General features: G+C 39.8%; 1 protein-coding gene across 1 annotated transcript in view; it reads left to right on the forward strand.

Annotated features, from left to right (window-relative positions):
• The window catches only part of Slc22a16 (solute carrier family 22 member 16), a 61,900-nt gene that overhangs the window by 33,304 nt on the left and 8,736 nt on the right, over positions 1–19,860 (forward strand). The window contains exons 9-11 of the mRNA XM_077801483.1: positions 10,202–10,730; positions 15,189–15,316; positions 18,155–18,264. Of these exons, the coding sequence (XP_077657609.1) occupies positions 10,202–10,730; positions 15,189–15,316; positions 18,155–18,264 (767 nt within the window). The remainder of the gene's footprint in view (positions 1–10,201; positions 10,731–15,188; positions 15,317–18,154; positions 18,265–19,860) is intronic.

Here is a 19,860-nt window from a genome sequence, read left to right on the forward strand (position 1 = left end):
AATAGATGGTCATAACGTCTAGATAGCAATAATGTCCTGAATACTTCAAAAAAATCTGGAAGGGATTTTGAATGTTTTCACCACAAAGAAATGATAAATGTTAGCCGGGAGCAATGGCACATGTCTATGATCCTAGCAGCTTGGGAGGCTGAGGCAGGAGGATTCTGAGTTCAAAGCCAGCCTCAGCAAAAGTGAGACTTTAGACTTGAGCTTAGCATGCAGAGTGAATGTCTGTCACAAGCCTGTCATGATTAAGAGTGTTTACAGTGTTTAGAATTAATCTCTATCTCTAAATAAAAATACAAAATAGGACTGGGGATGTGGCTCAGTGGTCGAGTGCTCCTGAGTTCAATCCCTGGTACCCCCTCTCCAAAAAAAAAAAATGATAAATGTTTGAGGAGATAAATATGTTTAGCCTTATATGAACATATATACATGTTGTACAATGTGAAATGTGGCCTTAATGTACCCCATGCATATGAATTTTTTGTCAATAAATTAAATAAACAAAATGTACACAAATTGCAAATAATAAATAATAATCAATGGCTTCCCACAAAATATACTATGTAACCAACAGAACATACATACCTGAATATATACTTACAACATTAATGGCGAGGGGTCCCATTGGGGTCCAGACGATCAGGGGATTTTTAGTTCTGAGGGAGGGTAAAAGAAGAACATTTCAGTAGAGGTAGCAGCAGGTGAGAAGGTGGTACTTGTCTTTCTGTGCCTGGGATGAGAAAGAATTAAAGGTGGAATATCTGGAGAATGGAGAGGGGGTGAGGGGCACGGGCATGAGCTGCCTAAGGCAAGACTTGGTAGGATGGTAAAGATTTTGCTCTATCTCTTAAAGGCAATGGGAATCCACTGAGGGGGTGAAAATGGGGGTGAAGTGGTCATCCTAGCTGCTATGGGGAGATAGAGTCAGAGTAAACGTGAGGAATAGTGTTGTCGGTGGAGGTGATGGTACGGATGGATTCAAGGAGTACTTTGAAATTATTTAGACACTTGTGTGTGGATCATGTGAATCCAGTGACAGAAGTAACCAGGAAGGAAGTAGGAATAGACTCCTGAGAAATAATTAGTATTGAAAAACCCGATGGGGACTGATGTCACAGCTTAATTTAGCTGGGTGATTTGTAGTATTTGCAGCGATCACAACCTTTGTTTGCTGCGATAGCAGCGAACACTTACCAAGCAACTTCTAGGTTCTTGGATACAGGGGGCCTGATGATCAAGGTTTATTCTCTGAGTCTTGTCATTACAAGGTTGTGTGGGGAAATTAAAGTTGTCCTGAAAGTATTCAACTGGCCATTGATATAGTAGTTCCCAGGGAGCACGTTCCTGTCTTCTAGTAATTCAGTCCTCTGTCATCATAGGAACTTCCCTGTGGGACTGAGCTCAGGTGAACACGCAGCTCTAATTAGGCATGCGTAACAAAAAGTCTTCAGAAGCAATGTGTCGCGATGGGTAAAAGTGCGACTTATGCAGTTGATGGGGAGAAATAAAGAATGTCCAAGGGCTTCTACCTTTTATTCACCCAAATCACTCAATATAATATATGCTCTTAATCAAGAAAATAGTATTTTAATGCTAAGCACTGCAATAGACACACTCAAGCCACAGCAAACACTTCTAGATTAATTCTAAACACTGTAAACAATCTTAAACATGACAGGCTCATATATTCCCTCTGCATGCTAAGTTCAAGTGCGAGGTCTAAAGTCTCAAGCCTTAGGCTCTAAGTCTGGCAGATGCACACTCACACAGACCTCAGTGGTCAGATCAGGGACTGAGGTAGGCTTCTCCTGGGGTGGAGCTGACGGCTGGCCGGTTGAAGAGAGGGTCATAGGGAGAAGTTGCAGTTCTCATCAGGGCCAAGATGTAGCTGTAGAGTTTGAGAGCTGTGAGGAAGATGCAGAGGATCAGGCAAACGATGAGAAGAGTTGGAATGTTAGTCCAGGTCCTCATCAGGCTCTCCAGCATGAGGGCATCAGTATTGGCTGGCTGAATGTCTGTTCATTTGCTCCATCATTTATACTAAATTTTGGGGCTTCTGACCACTCTTTCAATCCCTATCAGCTGCCACTGGATTTCTCAATGACATCATTTGCCCTGGGGTTAAAGCATCTGGTCTGGTGGTCCCCACCCTGATTTTCTGGCCTCTTTCCCTTATCTGAGGAGGGCAACTTGACAGAGACTTCACTCTGAGCTTGTCAGGGTGGGGATAAGTGATCCGATTATGTCAGGGCTATGCCTGATGATCATAGTGGAGCTATGCCTGGTGCGACTGCAGGTTTCACAGTGGAGTTTTAAAAATGGAGTTGCTTAGGCTAAGGCCTAAGGTCATCCTTATACAATGGCAAAACTGCCTGAACCTACGCCCAAACCTTGACCAAATTCTGGATCTGGCAGAGAGAGACCAGTTAACATGGTTTCTCTTCAAAAGTAAATACTTGTGAAATCCTGCAGACGCCAGCCGCCTTTGCAACCCGCGGGATCCCTGAGCGGCTTGGCCAGCCCCGCCCGAACCGGCAGTCCTCCACCATACGGGCTCCCCCGGGAGGCCTAGCTCTCGCCCAGGGAAAAGCTGCCCCACCCACCCGGTTCCTAACCAGGCAGCCACAGCTACTCGACAATAAAGGTGCCCACGTGGCGGGTGCAGAAGTTAAGTCCTGCAGACGCCAGCCACCTTTGCAACTCGCGGGAACCCTGAGCGGCTTGGCCCGCCCCGCCCGAACCGGCGGCGGGTGCAGAAGTTAAGTCCTGCGGACGCCAACCGCCTTTGCAACCAGCGGGATCCCTGAGTGGCTTGGCCCGCCCCGCCCGAACCGGCGGCGGGTGCAGAAGTTAAGTCCTGCAGACGCCAGCCACCTTTGCAACCCGCGGGATCCCGGAGCGGCTTGGCCCGCCCCGCCTGAACCGGCAGTCCTCCGCCATCCGGGCTCCCCCGGGAGGCCCAGCTCTCGCCCTGGGAGAAGCGGCCCCACCTGCCCGGGTCCCAACCACGCGACCGCAGCTACTCGGCGATAAAGGTGCCCCCGCAGCGGGTGCAGGAGTTAAGTCCTGCTGATACCAGCCGCGTTTGCAAGCCGCCGGCACCCAGTGCGGCTTGGCCCACCCCGCCTGAACCGGCAGTCGGCCTCCACCATCCGGGCTCCCCCGGAGGCCTAGCTCTCGCTCTGGGAGCAGCCCCCTGCAAGCTAGGCGAACCTTTGACCCATCGGGAGGTTAGGCCCAGCAACCTGCGGAGTGATAGAGGTGCCCCTCGTGCCTGCTGGGTAGGCGGACCTTTGACAGACCAGCAGAGCAGACCTAGGGCCTGCCAGCGTGGTAGACGGATCACACCAATTGGAGGAGGATCACAGCCACTACATGCCCTGCAAGGGTGATTATTCAACTATACAAGAGCAATATAAATAAATAGAGGGAAAATTTCAAAACACAACAGTTTCACCAAGCAGAAAGAAACGCCAGCAGTATGAAAAGACAAGGAAAGAAAGGACCACAGGAAATGCAGGTCAACTCAACTTTAGAAGAGGTAATAGGTGCAACAGATGGAATGTCAGATAGAGAGATCAGGATATACATGCTTCAGATGATCTGGAGTCTCAAGGAAGACATGAGACAGCAAAATCAGATAATGAAAGATCACATTGACAAACAAATCCAGGAAGTAAAAGATCAATTTCACAGGGAGATAGAGGAAATAAAAAACAAACAAATAGAAATACTAGAATTGCAGGAAAAAATAAACCAACTTAAAAACTCAATTGAGAATACTACCAGCAGAGTAGATCACTTAGAAGAGAGAACATCAGACAATGAAGACAAAGTATTTCAACTGGAAAAGAACATAGACAGCTCAGCAAGTCTGCTAAGAAACCATGAACAGAACATCCAAGAAATATGGGACAATATCAAAAGACCAAATTTAAGAGTCATTGGGATACAGGAAGGCACAGAGCTCCAAACCAGAGGAATACACAGCCTATTCAATGAAATAATACGAGAAAACTTCCCAGACTTGAAGAATGAGACAGAATCCCAAATCCTAGAAGCCTACAGGACGCCGAATGTACAAAACCATAAGAGATCCACACCTAGACACATTATAGTGAAGATGTCCAACATACAGAATAAGGAAAGAATTTTAAAAGCTACAAGGGAAAGGAAGCAGATTACATTTAGGGGTAAACCAATCAGGATAACAGCTGATCTCTCAACACAGACTCTGAAAGCTAGAAGATCCTGGAATAACATATTTCAAACACTGAAAGAAAATGGGTTCCAACCAAGAATTGTGTATCCAGCAAAATTAAGCTTCAGGTTAGAAGATGAAATTAAAACCTTCCATGATAAACAAAAGTTAAAAGAATTCGCAGCTAGAAAACCATCTCTTCAAAAAATCCTTGGCAAAACATTGCAGGAAGAGGAAATGGAAAATAACATTGAAAACCAACAATGGGAGGTAGGACAGTAAAGGGGGGAAAGTAGTCAAAGAGGATAACAAATCAGGTTTAGTAACATCAACAAACAAATATGGATAGAAGTACAAACCATATCTCAATAATAACCCTAAATGTCAATGGCTTAAACTCACCAATTAAGAGACACAGGCTAGTAGAATGGATCACAAAACAAGACCCAACAATATGCTGTCTACAGGAGACGCATCTGATAGAAAAAGATATCCATAGACTGAAGGTGAAAGGTTGGGAAAAATCATACCACTCATATGGACAGCGGAAAGAAGCAGGCGTGTCCATACTCATATCTAATAAAATAGATTTCAAGCCAAAGCTAATCAAAAGGGATAAAGAAGGACACTTCATACTGCTCAAGGGAACCATAAACCAACAAGACATAACAATCATAAATATATATGCCCCAAATAATGGTGCAGCGGTGTTCATCAAGCAAACTCTTCTCAAGTTCAAGAGTCTGATAGACCACCATACAATCATCATGGGAGACTTCAACACACCTCTCTCACCACTGGACAGATCTTCCAAACAAAAGTTAAACAAGGAAACTATAGAACTCAACAACACAATTAATAACCTAGACTTAATTGACATATATAGACTTTACCACCCAACATCAAGTAGTTACACTTTTTTTTCAGCAGCACATGGAACCTTCTCAAAAATAGACCATATATTATGTCACAGGGCAACTCTTAGACAATATAAAGGGGTAGAGATAATACCATGCATCTTATCTGATCATAATGGAATGAAACTGAAAATCAATGATAAAAGAAGAAAGGAAAAATCAAGCATCACTTGGAGAATGAACAACAGGTTGCTGAGTGACATATGGGTTATTGAAGACATCAAGGAGGAAATTAAAAAATTCCTAGAGTTAAATGAAAACACGGACACAACATATCGGAATCTATGGGACACATTGAAAGCAGTCCTAAGAGGAAAATTCATTGCTTGGAGTTCATTCCTCAAAAAAAGAAAAAACCAACAAATAAATGATCTCATACTTCATCTCAAAATCCTAGAAAAAGAGGAGCAAAACAACAGCAAAAGAAGTAGAAGGCAAGAAATAATCAAAATCAGAGCTGAAATTAATGAAATTGAAACAAAAGAAACAATTGAAAAAATTGACAAAACTAAAAGCTGGTTCTTTGAAAAAATAAATAAAATTGACAGACCCTTAGCCATGCTAACGAAGAGAAGAAGAGAGAGAACCCAGATTACTAGCATACAGGATGAAAAAGGCAATATCACAACAGACACTTCAGAAATACAGAAGATAATCAGAGACTATTTTGAAGCCTTATACTCCAATAAAATAGAAGATAGTGAAGGCATAGATAAATTCCTTAAGTCTTACGATCTGCCCAGATTGAACCAGGAGGATATAGACAACCTAAACAGACCAATAACAATAGAAGAAATAGAAGAAACCATCAAAAGACTACCAACTAAGAAAAGCCCAGGACCGGATGGGTATACAGCAGAGTTTTACAAAACCTTTAAAGAGGAACTAACACCAATACTTTTCAAGCTATTTCAGGAAATAGAAAAAGAGGGAGAACTTCCAAATTCATTCTACGAGGCCAACATCACCCTGATTCCGAAACCAGACAAAGACACTTCAAAGAAAGAAAACTACAGACCAATATCTCTAATGAACCTTGACGCAAAAATTCTCAATAAAATTCTGGCGAACCGGATTCAAATACATATCAAAAAAATTATACACCATGATCAAGTAGGATTCATCCATGGGATGCAAGGCTGGTTCAATATACGGAAATCAATAAATGTTATCCACCACATCAATAGACTAAAAAATAAGAACCATATGATAGTCTCGATAGATGCAGAAAAAGCATTCGACAAAGTACAGCATCCCTTTATGTTCAAAACTCTAGAAAAATTAGGGATAACAGGATCATACCTCAACATTGTAAAAGCAATATATGATAAGCCACAGGCCAGCATCATTCTGAATGGAGAAAAAATGAAAGCATTCCCTCTAAGATCTGGTACAAGACAGGGATGCCCTCTCTCACCACTTCTGTTCAACATAGTCCTCGAAACACTGGCAAGAGCAATTAGACAGACGAAAGAAATTAAAGGGATAAAAATTGGAAAAGAAGAACTTAAATTATCACTATTTGCAGATGATATGATTCTATACCTAGCAGACCCAAAAGGGTCTACAGAGAAGCTATTAGAGCTAATAAATGAATTCAGCAAAGTGGCAGGATATAAAATCAACACGCATAAATCAAAGGCATTCCTGTATATCAGCGACAAATCCTCTGAAACGGAAATGAGGACAACTACTCCATTCACAATATCCCCCAAAAAAATAAAATACTTGGGAATCAACCTAACAAAAGAGGTGAAAGATTTATACAATGAAAATTACAAAACCCTAAAGAAAGACATAGAAGAAGACCTTAGAAGATGGAAAAATATACCCTGCTCATGGATAGGCAGATCCAACATCATCAAAATGGCGATATTACCAAAAGTTCTCTATAAGTTCAATGCAATGCCAATCAAAATCCCAGCTGCATTTCTTGTAGAAATAGATAAAAGAATCATGAAATTCATATGGAATAATAAAAGACCCAGAATAGCAAAAACAATACTAAGCAGGAAGTGTGAATCAGGCGGTATAGCGATACCAGACTTCAAACTATACTACAGAGCAATAGTAACGAAAACAGCATGGTACTGGTACCAAAACAGGCGGGTGGACCAATGGTATAGAATAGAGGACACAGTAACCAATCCACAAAACTACAACTATCTTATATTTGATAAAGGGGCTAAAAGCATGCAATGGAGGAAGGATAGCATCTTCAACAAATGGTGCTGGGAAAACTGGAAATCCATTTGCATCAAAATGAATCTGAATCCCTATCTCTCGCCTTGCACAAAAGTTAACTCAAAATGGATCAAGGAGCTTGATATTAAATCAGAGACACGGCATCTGATAGAAGAAAAAGTTGGTTATGATCTACATACTGTGGGAGCAGGCTCCAAATTCCTCAATAGGACACCCATAGCGCAAGAGTTAACAACTAGAATCAACAAATGGGACTTACTCAAACTAAAAAGTTTTTTTCTCAGCAAAAGAAACAATAAGAGAGATAAACAGGGAGCCTACATCCTGGGAACAAATCTTTACTCCACACACTTCAGATAGAGCCCTAATAACCAGAATATATAAAGAACTCAAAAAATTAGACAATAAGACAACAAGTAACCCAATCAATAAATGGGCAAAGGACCTGAACAGACACTTCTCAGAAGAGGACATACAATCAATCAATAAGTACATGAAAAAATGCTCACCATCGCTAGCAGTCAGAGAAATGCAAATCAAAACTACCCTAAGATACCATCTCACTCCAGTAAGATTGGCAGCCATTAGGAAGTCAAACAACAATAAGTGCTGGAGAGGATGTGGGGAAAAGGGCACTCTTGTTCATTGCTGGTGGGACTGCAAATTGGTGCAGCCAATTTGGAAAGCAGTATGGAGATTTCTTGGAAAGCTGGGAATGGAACCACCATTTGACCCAGCTATTCCCCTTCTCGGTCTATTCCCTAAAGACCTAATAAGAGCATGCTACAGGGACACTGCTACATCGATGTTCATAGCAGCACAATTCACGATAGCAAGATTGTGGAATCAGCCTAGATGCCCTTCAATAGATGAATGGATTAAAAAATGTGGCATTTATACACAATGGAGTATTACTCTGCATTTAAAAATGACAAAATCATAGAATTTGGAGGGAAATGGATGGCATTAGAGCAGATTATGCTAAGTGAAGCTAGTCAATCTTTAAAAAACAAATACCAAATGACTCCTCTGATATAAGGGGAGGAAACAAGGACAGGGTAGGGACGAAGAGCTTGAGACGAAGATTTTCATTAACAGGGTTGAGAGGTGGGAGGGAAAGGAAACGAGAAGGGGAATCGCATGGAAATGGAAGGCGATCCTCAGGGTTATACAAAATGACATATAAGAGGAAAGGAGGGGTAAGACAAGATAATTCAAATGGAAGAAGTGATTTACAGTAGAAGGGGTAGAGAGAGAAAAGGGGAGGGGAGGGGAGGGGAGGGGGGATAGTAGAGAATAATATAGACAGCAGAATACATCAGACACTAGAAAGGCAATATGTCAATCAATGGAAGGGTAACTGATGTGATGCAGCAATCTGTATACGGGATAAAATTGGGAGTTCATAACTCATTTGAATCAAACTGTGAAATATGATGTATGAGGAACTATGTAATGTTTTGAACGACCAACAATAAAAAAAAAATAATAAAAATAAAAATAAAAAAATACAGCCAACTATGGATGAAAGGAATTTCTTAAATTTAATAAAGGGTATTTTTATGGTCAAAAAAAAAAAAAAGAAAACAAAAGTAAATACTTGTGAAGATAATGACATAATGAGTCTTCAAAAAAGTGTGATTCAAGTATCAGAGGATTAAAGGAGGTCTTTGGGCATATCAATGGTACTCTAGGATAATTTTGCAAAAAAACAGAAGACAAAACAAAACAAAAAACCCTGTGATTTGTGCAGTGAAAGTCAAATGTGAAATGATTTTGTAGGAAAAATTTCAATCCCTTTAACCTTGCCTCCCCCCAAATACCTATTTTTGATTTGTTCTTTGTTTATCTCAAGAGGGATCAGATATGGTTATTAGAATTGAAATTTTACTAAAGATCTATCTATCTATCTATCTATCTATCTATCTATCTATCTATCTATCTATCTATCATCTATCTATCTGGGATTGAACTCAGGGGCACTTAACCACTGAACCATATCCCCAGCTCCCTCTCCGTTTTAAAAAAAACAGATGCAACATTTTTATACCTTTATTTTATTTATTCATTTTTATGTGGTGCTGAGGATTAAACCCAGTGCCTTGCATAAGCTAGATAAGCACTCTACCACTAAGCCACAACCACAGCAGCCCCCCCCCCTTTTAAAAATATTTTATTTTGAGACAAAATCTTGCTAAATTGCTGAGGCTGGCTTTGAACCTGTGATCCTCCTGTCTCAGCTTCCCAAGGTGCTGGGATTATAGGCATGCATCTAGCATGATAGGCATTTTTTAAAAAATAATTTTAGTTGTAAATGGACACAATGCCTTTATTTTATTCATTTATTTTTTTATGTGGTACCAAGGATCGAACCCAGTGCCTCTCACGTGCTAGGCAAGCACTCTACCACCTAGCTATAGCCCCAACCCAATAAGCATATTTTTAAACTACAAATTTCCCCCTTGGTTTTTTTTTTTGTTGTTGTTGTTGAGGTAAAATACACATAACATAAAATTTACCATCTTAACCATTTAAAATGTACTGTTTAGTGATATTAAATAAACAGATCCGTGCATCTAGAAGGAACATTATAATGGACTATTTAAATGAAACAAGAAACAGTGTTAGCAGTGATATCATAAATACTGTCTGAAGTGTGCCATTTGGGGTAGGAAGGGTGGGGAAAGATAAAAGGAGCCATTTAAAGAAGAAATATGATCAGATTGAATGCAATTTTACAAATGTGAAATGGTTTACAGAAAGCCAATATCATTTTCTTTCTTACCTAAACGTGATTTGCATAGAGATGGGACCTCTCAGTGGATGGAAATGTGACCTTAACTATAGAACCCTTCCATTCTTTGTCTTTCAGACTGCAAGTGGCTATCATGTGGTAGTGTTCACCTATGTCATGGAATTCATTGGTATGAAGTTTCGAACGTGTATGTCCATCCATTTACATACCTTCTTTGCAATTGGGATAATAGCAGTGGCTTTGATGAGCCAAATAGTCAAAACCATGTGGATTTACCAAATGATTCTTTCCACTGTGACTGTCCCCTTTATCCTTTGCTGTTGGATGCTCCCAGAGACACCTTTTTGGCTTGTCTCAAAAGGAAAATACAAAGAAGCACAAGTTCTAGTTGATATTATAGCTGAGGGTAATCATGGTACGCCCTGTGACCTGTCAGAACTTTTTTCACTGGATCGAAATGGTCCTGTCAATGATACTTCTGTAGCTAATAATCACAACGTAACAGAACTGTTTCTTGACTGGAATATTGCATCAAGGATATTTATGCTTTGGATCATTTGGCTTACATGTTCTTTGGGATTCTCTTTTTTCAACATGGATAGATTTAATGTAATAAATGATGAATACTTACGGCTCATCCTAGTGGGTAAGTAATTAAGATATATTTAAATGTGGCAGTAAAGTGAAATTTCTGCCAAGTTTTTTAGTGTGTTTTTATTGTCTTTTTATACCAGGAGTAATATTCTAGATATATTATTATGATATATTTTAGTATCTCTATCTCTCTCTCTCTCTCTCTCTCTCTCTCTCTCTCACACACACACACACACACACACACACACACACACACACATTATTTTGAGGAAAAGGCCAAGAGTTAGAAGAATTAGTTTCTTCCCTTATCTCTTCTCTCCTTGCTTACTTCCTACCCTAGAATCCTTCCCAGGGATAACTTCTAGAATGTTTGGCTTATACCCTTTCAACTCTCTTTCGATACATTTTCATATATTTGTGCATATTAATTGTTCTATATTTTAGCATGAATGAGATCATTCACTACATATTGTTCTTTGTAAGTTGCTTTTCTTTTACAATTTAATATGTTTTGGAGGTCTGCAATCTTTTTACCTTCAAATGTCCTTAATTTAAAAATTTTGAGTGGTAAAATAGCTTTAATACAAGCAACTATAATTTATGCTGACACACTTCTTTAATTTTCAGAGCAGGTTAAAGTGGCTTTAGATAGCTTAAAGTATAACTTACCGTGTGAACCAGTGTGAACTAAACCTAAAAGAAGTGTTAGAAATCTGCATTTGTCCACCTGTCTGAACTCCTGGTAAATTTTGTGTAGGCTGCCTGTATTTCATATGCTCAAAAATCTTGCTTTTATATTTTGTACATAGACATCATCCCTTATCAAAGTGTTCAGATGACATGTCTATTTTTATTTGTTATAGCTCAGGGAGAATAATGGGAAAAGTTGTTTTAAGAAAAAAAAAAAACTCTTTTCGGGAGTAAAATAACATATAGAAAGAGCCCGTCTTAACTCCAAACATCTTTCATGTATCAATTTGAGAAATGATGCAGATTTCCTAGAATAGAGCAGCAAATGGTAGGAGAAGCAAGTGGAATGGAGTGTGTATGGGGAAGCTTAGGAAAGCCGGAGGTCTAGATCTTTGTGGTACATTTTGATGGCGTGTAAGTCAGCTTTCTATCACTATAACAAAATACTTGAAATAATCAACTTATAAAGAGAAAATATTTATTCTGGTTCACTGTTTTGAGGTTTTAGTCCTTGATCTGTTGGCTTCATTGCTTTGGGCCTATGACAAAGCATAGCATGGTGGGAGGGTGGAGTAGAACAAAACCACTTACTTAATGGCCAGGAAGCAAATAAGAGAGAGTCAAGGGTCTGGAAACCCACAGTCTTCTTCAAGGGCACACCCCTAACACACCTAACTTTCTCCTAGGAGGCCCTACCTTCTAAAGGTTCCAGCACCATGCAGCAATGGGGGATCAAGCCTTTGGGGGACATGTAACCTTGAAGCTATAGCTTGGAGATTTAATTTCTTGGAAATTTAAATTCTCAAGAAACTGAGCCGGGCACGCACTGTGGTACATGCCTGTAGTTCCAGCTCCTTGGGAGGCTGAGGACCATTTGGTTCACAAGTTTTAGACCGTCCTGGACAACGTAGTGAGACCCTGTCTTAAAACAAAACAAAACAAAATTTAACCACCAACTAACTGGAGGATCTCATAAGTGTAGAAATGTTTCCAAAGACAAAATCTACATCTTTTACATTATCGACTGCTTTCAGTTTTTCATATCATTACCCTCTGTGTTAGTACTCTTGCTAACAGGTTCTTATAGTTAATATTTCTCTGCTGTGAATTTTTTTGAACAAGTTTCCATCTTCTGAGATAGATTGGGACTGGTGGAAATTTCAGCTGTGGCTATTCTGCCATTTGCAGGTGATCAGTAGCTTCAAGACATATTTTTGGGATTGTGTGGTGAGAAGGGCAGTAGAATGGGGCCTAAGTTACACACAATATATCGTAAAATGAAGGAAGTAATGGCATACTGTCCCAATTCCAGAAGAGTTGGGCCTCCTTGTTTGCACCATTTATATCCAGGTATATTCAAGCTAAATACGGATGTAGTATCGGTTAGTATAGAAACACCAAATCAAGAAAACCAGTGTTGTACACTTTAAATGTCTCAAATTGTGGCCCAGCTTTGCAAGACTCTAGGAAGTTGATTGATGGCCCTGTACACAGTCCTGTTTGAGGAAAAGCCTGGAGCCAGACATGGAGGGAACTGCACTTGGACACCCAAAGACCTCACTTCCAGACCCCAAGCTGTCATTACTCATGTGGCTCGGATCATTTATTCTTAGTTGTATTGAGAAAGTTCTTTTGAAGACAACTATATTATTTAATCTTGAAAAGTGCTTGATAAACTCTTTGAAAAGTAGAGTAATGGATGTACATTCTGTCTTGGACTGCAAGTGTAGGCATGGCAGCAGGACCTATGATAGGGAGGTATTTCCTTCAGAGTTAGTTTTTCTGTTAATCAAGAGCAGGAGAGACCTTCTTTCAAATGGGGTTCCTAGTGTTAATTCTTGCCTTTTCCTAAGCTATTTTTATTGAGTTGTTTACTCAGAAAAATATGTCTACCCTCCTATGATCTGTTCCAGAAGCCGTGAGATATATGTATATATATATATATATATATATATATATATATATATATATAGCCCGACCTGTCTCTCTTGAGCTTATAACATTACAGAACTGTGAATGATGGCCAATATCTGCATTGGAAAATAGTGAAAATTTCCCAAAGGAGATTGCTGGTTTTGCTCAGTGCTGCTGGAAGATCTTCCAGCTTATTCCCTATTTGGTTCTGGTTGATAGCTATAAGATCTTTTTGTTCTAGATCTAAGAGTCAAACTTTGATTCTACAAGGGAAGGGTTTTTATGTTAGTGAATTTACAGATTTACGAATTCAGCTCCTTTTTTTCTTCTTTTGGAGGAGATAAAAAGAGGTTCAAGACAAAGTCCCTGTTTTAGGGGATTTGAATTAGATTTAAAAATTGTTATGAGTCAGGTTGCTCAGAAAACATACCAAGTCCCAGTTTTATCCAAATTGAAGAGTCTGTATTTAGCCAGCTGGCCAGCAACTTCTCCCCACAGGACCCATAACTGACTCTGCAAGGAACAGCTTTGAGCTTTAACATTTTAGGATATTTAAAGGAAAAAAACCACATCTGAGTTGATGTAGCTGCAAGCAAGCAGGTACAGAAGCTGAACTGGGCAGTTAGCAAGACAATGTGATGTGTACATTGGTATTTCCCATGGAACTTTCCAGGTTGGCATAGCAGCAAGCAAGCTTGAGGGAGTGGGTCAAAATGACTCTAGATGAGTGCAAGTTAGAGAATGGTTAGTAACATCTAAACAATCAATCTCTGCCAGGGTACATTGCCCAAGAAAAATGGGAACCAAAGAGAGAACAATTTTACAATGTGTAAGAATTGCTATTTTGTGTTGCCAAGTATGTTCTGCTAGGTAATTATTAATGCATACAGAGGTGGGGCTTTCTCATGGGAGAAGCATTTCTTACATGCTATGGAGTTTCAGGGTAAAATGGAGTCTGTTTGGTCATTGCCCATATAGCCTGGCTCGTAACAAAATGTCTTACTTTAGTCCTACAGTCTATTAAGTAGTTATCAATAGTTAATGTGCCTAATTGATATGGAACTTTCTACATTAGTTTTCTACATTTCTACATTTTTCTACATTTCTACATTTTTCTACATTTCAGTTTTGTCAAAAATGAAATGATATTAAATTTTTTTAAAAATACAGCTTATTGGGCATATAAAAGGACAGTTCATGAACTGGGAGACCTCAGAACAAGTGGTCAGAAACTCACCTTGCAGCATCATTTATAAAGCATAAAAGAGGAAGCATATCAACCTTTTTTTGTGATTGGCTATTAAATACCAACCTTCTCTTTAGGGCAAGCAGAGATATTTAAGTCTGATTTGTCTTTAGCTGATTGGTTTAATTTTACTGAATCATGCTAACAAAAATTTAAGTAAAGCTGTCCTTTTATGTTTCATTTATGATTGGAGATAGACCAGGGAAATCAGGATGGCTTAAGCTTTGGTGACTTGGTTATGGATGGTTGACCTTAACTGTGGCCTCCATTTTTATGGGTCTTGACCAGTTTCTAAGTTCAAAGTTTTGGATATCCAAATTTCCCCTAGTTCTACCAAGCATAAGAAATCAAAGATCATAAATAATGTTCTTTCTTAGTTTCCTTATTTATACATTCTCGAGGCCTGTCTGGGGAGAGCCGCTCCTAAGACAGGTGCAAGGGCCCATTAAGTAAACTGTAGTGTATTTCACAGGAAAGGTTTGTCCTCACTCCAGTAAAAAAAGGTAGGGCTCACTGCCTCTCGGGCAGTCTTTAGACAGCATTTTACAGCCCCTAGAAGCATGGAGAGAGATGATCATTCCTTTTGGATTTGGGTTTAAAAGTAGGGTGCCTGTGCAATTAGGCACAAGCCTCATGGAGGGCCCCTTTACTCACTGACAGGTTCATTGGACATTGCTGCCAGCTCCTTTTTGTCCATTGTGCTAGACAGAGTGGGGAGAAGAAAAGTTCTAATCTGTTCCCTTCTCTGCACTGTGCTGATCTGCGGTACGTTGATGGTGATCCCCCAGGTGAGTTACTTTTATGTTGTATTTAGGGAATAGCTAGTTATACCATAACAGTTTGACAGGAAGACTTTATGCCACTCACAGTAAGTATGAAGACCAATTAGGATGTATGGATAAAGTACATAGGTAATATTTTAAAACATGTTTTCTTAAAAAAATCATTTCTCTATTGTGTAAGCAATGCATCTTCTTTGTAGAAAAGTTAAGAAAAAAGTGTAAAAGAGAGAGAGAGAGAGAGAGAGAGAGAGAGAGACAGACAGACAAGAGACAGAGACCATAATTCTACTTCCTAAAAATGGTCTTGTCCTATTTTGTAAACACAGTAATCTTGTGTGAGGAAAATTGGTCACACCTTCCAGTGATTATCGTCTTACTGAACATTCACTCATTCATAGATTCATTCAACAAGGATATATCCACATCTGTTATGTGCCAGGTGTTGAAGACACACCGAGCATCAAGTTTCTATAAGCGTAAGGAAGAAAAACAAAGCAGGATAAGGAAGGGAGATGACTTTGGTATGTGGGTGGAGGGTATGAACTAGAAAGAGTGGGCTTTGCTTGTGTACTGTTTCATTTTGTGTGGTCAAAGATGATGCGCCTCTTAGAAAAGGAGACAGCATCAGAAGATGGATGAGGGAGGGAGCCATGCGGCATCTGAAGTCATGAGTCAAATATTCAGTTTGTTTCAACTTAGATACTTGCTTTTCCTTACTGTTGATTATGGGTTTCTGGACCTAGTATATATAAATCTCCCAAGGGGCTTGTTTTTTTTTTTAATGCAGTTTCTTAGAAACATTATAGTGAATACTGAAGAGACTTTTCCATTCCTACATTTTGGCAAACTACACCACCCAGAACAATGGAAAAAAATAATGTTAGCAGAGGCTGTGTTTTAATTTTCAATTCGAAAAATATAGTTTATACTTTAAAATATCCTATGTGATTTTCTCCAGGGACTGTATAGTTATTAAGCAACAGTGGATCAATGTTTAGAGCAAAACATTTTAAGTTTTGCAGATTGTTCAAAATTTAATTTATGCTAATAAGTGACGTTATTTTACAGTCACACTTCACTTAAGTATCAAGGGTTGGTGAACTAAATGTTTTATGTCACTGAAATTTCCAGGTGATCCATATAAAACTAGTATGTATAAAACTACTCGGGACTCAGACTCTCAATTTGACATACTCTGCCAATTTGAAAGGACTGAATCCATTCCTTTATTAGTTTGCAAAAGAAAGGGGTGTGTGTGTGTGTGTGTGGGTGGGTGTCTTATGAAGGGAGATGAGTAGAGTAGGGGAAAGGGGAGAGAGAAAGGGGAAACATTTGGGAATGATGTTGGCCATTAATGCAGTTTCTTAGAACATTGTAGTGAATATGAATACTGAAGCGACTTTTCTGTCCCTACATTTTGGCAAACTACACCACCCAGAACACCGGAAGTACTTTCTCTCTTCTGGAAAAAAAATTGTCATGTTGTGTGTGTGTATGAATATACAACAGTGAATTTCACCATTATGTACAACTATAATGCACCAATAAGAAGTACGGATAAACAAAATCACAGTTAAAAAACAAGACAGACAGGTAGTTTGCAGTTATATTAGTTGACTCAACGGCAGCTGTCTTTGAGATTTAGGGGAACCCCAGAACCTTCACATTTCACAGTAATGGGGAAGACAGGAGAATGGCTGATAGAGACTTCTATTCTATTCCATTCTATTCTAGAAATAGAGCACTAACTTACAGCCGAAAGTCTCTCTTCTCTAATGATAATGTCAACAATATACAAATTTGTGTTGTTTTTTTAAAATCACAGTAATTGGTACTGGGGGTGTAGCTCAGTGATAGAGCACTTGCCTAGCATGTGTGAGGCCCTAGCTTAGATCCTCAGTACTGCAAACAACAAACAGCTCAACAAAACAACAGCAACAAGCACACACTAATTCATGCAACAAATATTGTCTGCAATAGGAAATAAGGGGACTGGCTTAGTAGAGGCACCCCAGTGTCTTAGTAACTTGACAGATGTTTATTTCTTGCTCATAGAATGTTCTTGTGGGTGGAGCTGGTTGGCTGCAGTGAGGGTGGTGAGGGGGTGTCTGGCCCCGTGGAGTTACCCAGGGCTGCAGGCTGACCGAACACTATCTTCTTAACCCATGAACCCCAAGGTCAGGGTTTGTGCATCCAGCTGGCAGATGTGGGAGGAGAGGGAAAATTTCAGAACATAGAAGGTCTTTATTTGTCACTGCTGGAAGTGAGAGAGAGCAGAAACTGAATTGGAGAAACTGTGAGGTTCTGAGGTTGAAGAAAGTATCTGCAGAAAAAACACCACCAACAACAAAACAAACAAACAAACACTCTATTGTTAGTTCAGTTATCTCTTTCAAATTATTTTCTGAAGATAATTTACAAGTCAGGGATTACTGCCATCACGGGTACATTTGTTTTATGGCTCCTTGCTTCACACTTGCTGGATCTATTCCAGAAGGAGTGGATCAGTTACGGATGCAGCAGCACTGTCCTGGTGAAAGTCTCTTCCCAAAGTCCTCTCCCCAGTGGGCTTTTCTTATTCCACAGTTCAAACCCTTTGGGTAGGTGGGAGATACAAGAAAATTTCCCCTTAAATTTCATGAAGATGGAAAGCTTCTGTAGACCATGAGTAGTTTGCAAACTAAGCTCGAACATAGAAATAAAAGTCTTCATTGTTCTGAAAAATACTGAAGGAATTAGAAAGTTTTAAATAACAACTTTAATGACTTTATATTTTCCTTTAAAAAATTACTTATATGGTCTATTTTACTGTTTTCCTCCCACCCCCTTCCCCAGAAAAGCCAGGATGCCACTATCTGGAAATTAGTGATAGTTATTATCGGGAAACTTGCAATAGGGTCAGCTTTTGGCCTCATTTACATTTATACAGCAGAGCTGTATCCAACCTTTATAAGGTAAGGGTTAATATTTTTCTGCTGTTTTCTTGTTATTGTCACTTTCATGTCAGTATATTATATTTGATCTCTAAATACAAATACTTTCTTCCCATAGAAGTTATCTGGATCTTGGAGATATGGGAAAATGGACTAATGATGCTGATTCTGAGTCTGAGGCTTTCTTTCTATCTCCTTAGCAAGGATATTAAAGAAATGATTTTGAAATAACACCCTATTATCCTAACACCATTTAAAATCTCAAATACAATAGACTTCCACTGGCTTTTTGTATGATTCAAGGCTAATTTTCTCAGAAGGTGTCTTTTAATGCTCTGATGTCACCTAGATGCATTTCCTAGGGCTGCTGTTATAAAAGAGCACAGATTGGGTGGCTTAAACAATAGAAATTTTGCCAGCCGAGGTGGTGCACATCTGTAATCCCAGTGGCTTGGAACGACAGCCTCAGCAATTTAGTGAGGCCCTAAGCAACTTGGTGGGACTCTATCTCAAACTGAAAAACAAAAAGGGGTGGGCATGTAACTCAGTGGTAGAGTGCCTCTGGGGGGTGGGGGTGGGGGGGACGGGAACTCACAGTTTTGGAGGCTAGAAGTCCCAGATCAAAGGGTCAATAGGTTTGGTTTCTCAGGAGGCCTCTCTCTTTGGCTTGCAGATGGAGTCTTCAGGCTGTGCCCTTTTAGGTCTGTGTGCATCCCTGGTGTTTCTCCTGATGAGGACACAAGTCCTATTGGATTAGGGCCTTTCATTAATAGCCTCATTTTAACTAAATGACCTCTTTAAACACTATATCTTCAAATGCTGTTCCATTTTAAGATATTGGGGGTAGGGACTTCCACACCCACATTTTGAGGGCACACAATTAAGCCCATAACATCAGTAGTCATTGACTCTCTGAGAAGCTCACCTCATCCAGAGGTCCCAGAGCTGGAAGCTCCTCAGAATCCCTGAGGCATATGGTACATCATAATAGTCTTCCTTCCCCCGACAGACCTGGTGGGTCACTCTAAGAACGAGAGTCAGGATTTGTAACATGTGATTCTGAGTTGCCACCTGCCATCTTTGGGAATGTCTAATGTGAATCTCACTGATCTGGGAGCTTCAAGCTTTTTAAAAGCCTTCTCAAACACATTTCACTTGAAAATCCTTTATGTGGTGAAGAGGACAGAAGTATTTTGGAAACTCTGTTAGGAAATCTGGAGTTTCCCCTTCTCCTTCTCACCGCAGCAGAACCTCCAGGCCCAGAAGAGCATCCTTTGAAACTGCATTTCTCTCTGCAGCCCCTCATGTGTGGACAATATTGCTGGAACCAGGAAGATCAAACACTCAGTACAAGATGCACTGCTGGGACCCCATGAATAATAGGGGTTCTTTTTCCCGTGTTATGTCCAACTTTTTAGCTCTTTGTTGCAAAATGACCTTATATTTTAAAGTTTAAATAGCGATTAGTGTCACACTAGTGCCACAAATGTTTTGAGTCCCAGATTTCCCTCTGTGAAGTTCTATAATAGTTTCCCCTTGACAGCCTCCTTCCCCAAATCCTTCAAGTTGTCCTTTCCTACTACCTACTTAATCCAATAGCAGTTCTTATTCTCTAAG

This window comes from Urocitellus parryii, chromosome 8, assembly GCF_045843805.1.
Source record: "Urocitellus parryii isolate mUroPar1 chromosome 8, mUroPar1.hap1, whole genome shotgun sequence".
Taxonomy (NCBI): Eukaryota; Metazoa; Chordata; class Mammalia; order Rodentia; family Sciuridae; genus Urocitellus; species Urocitellus parryii.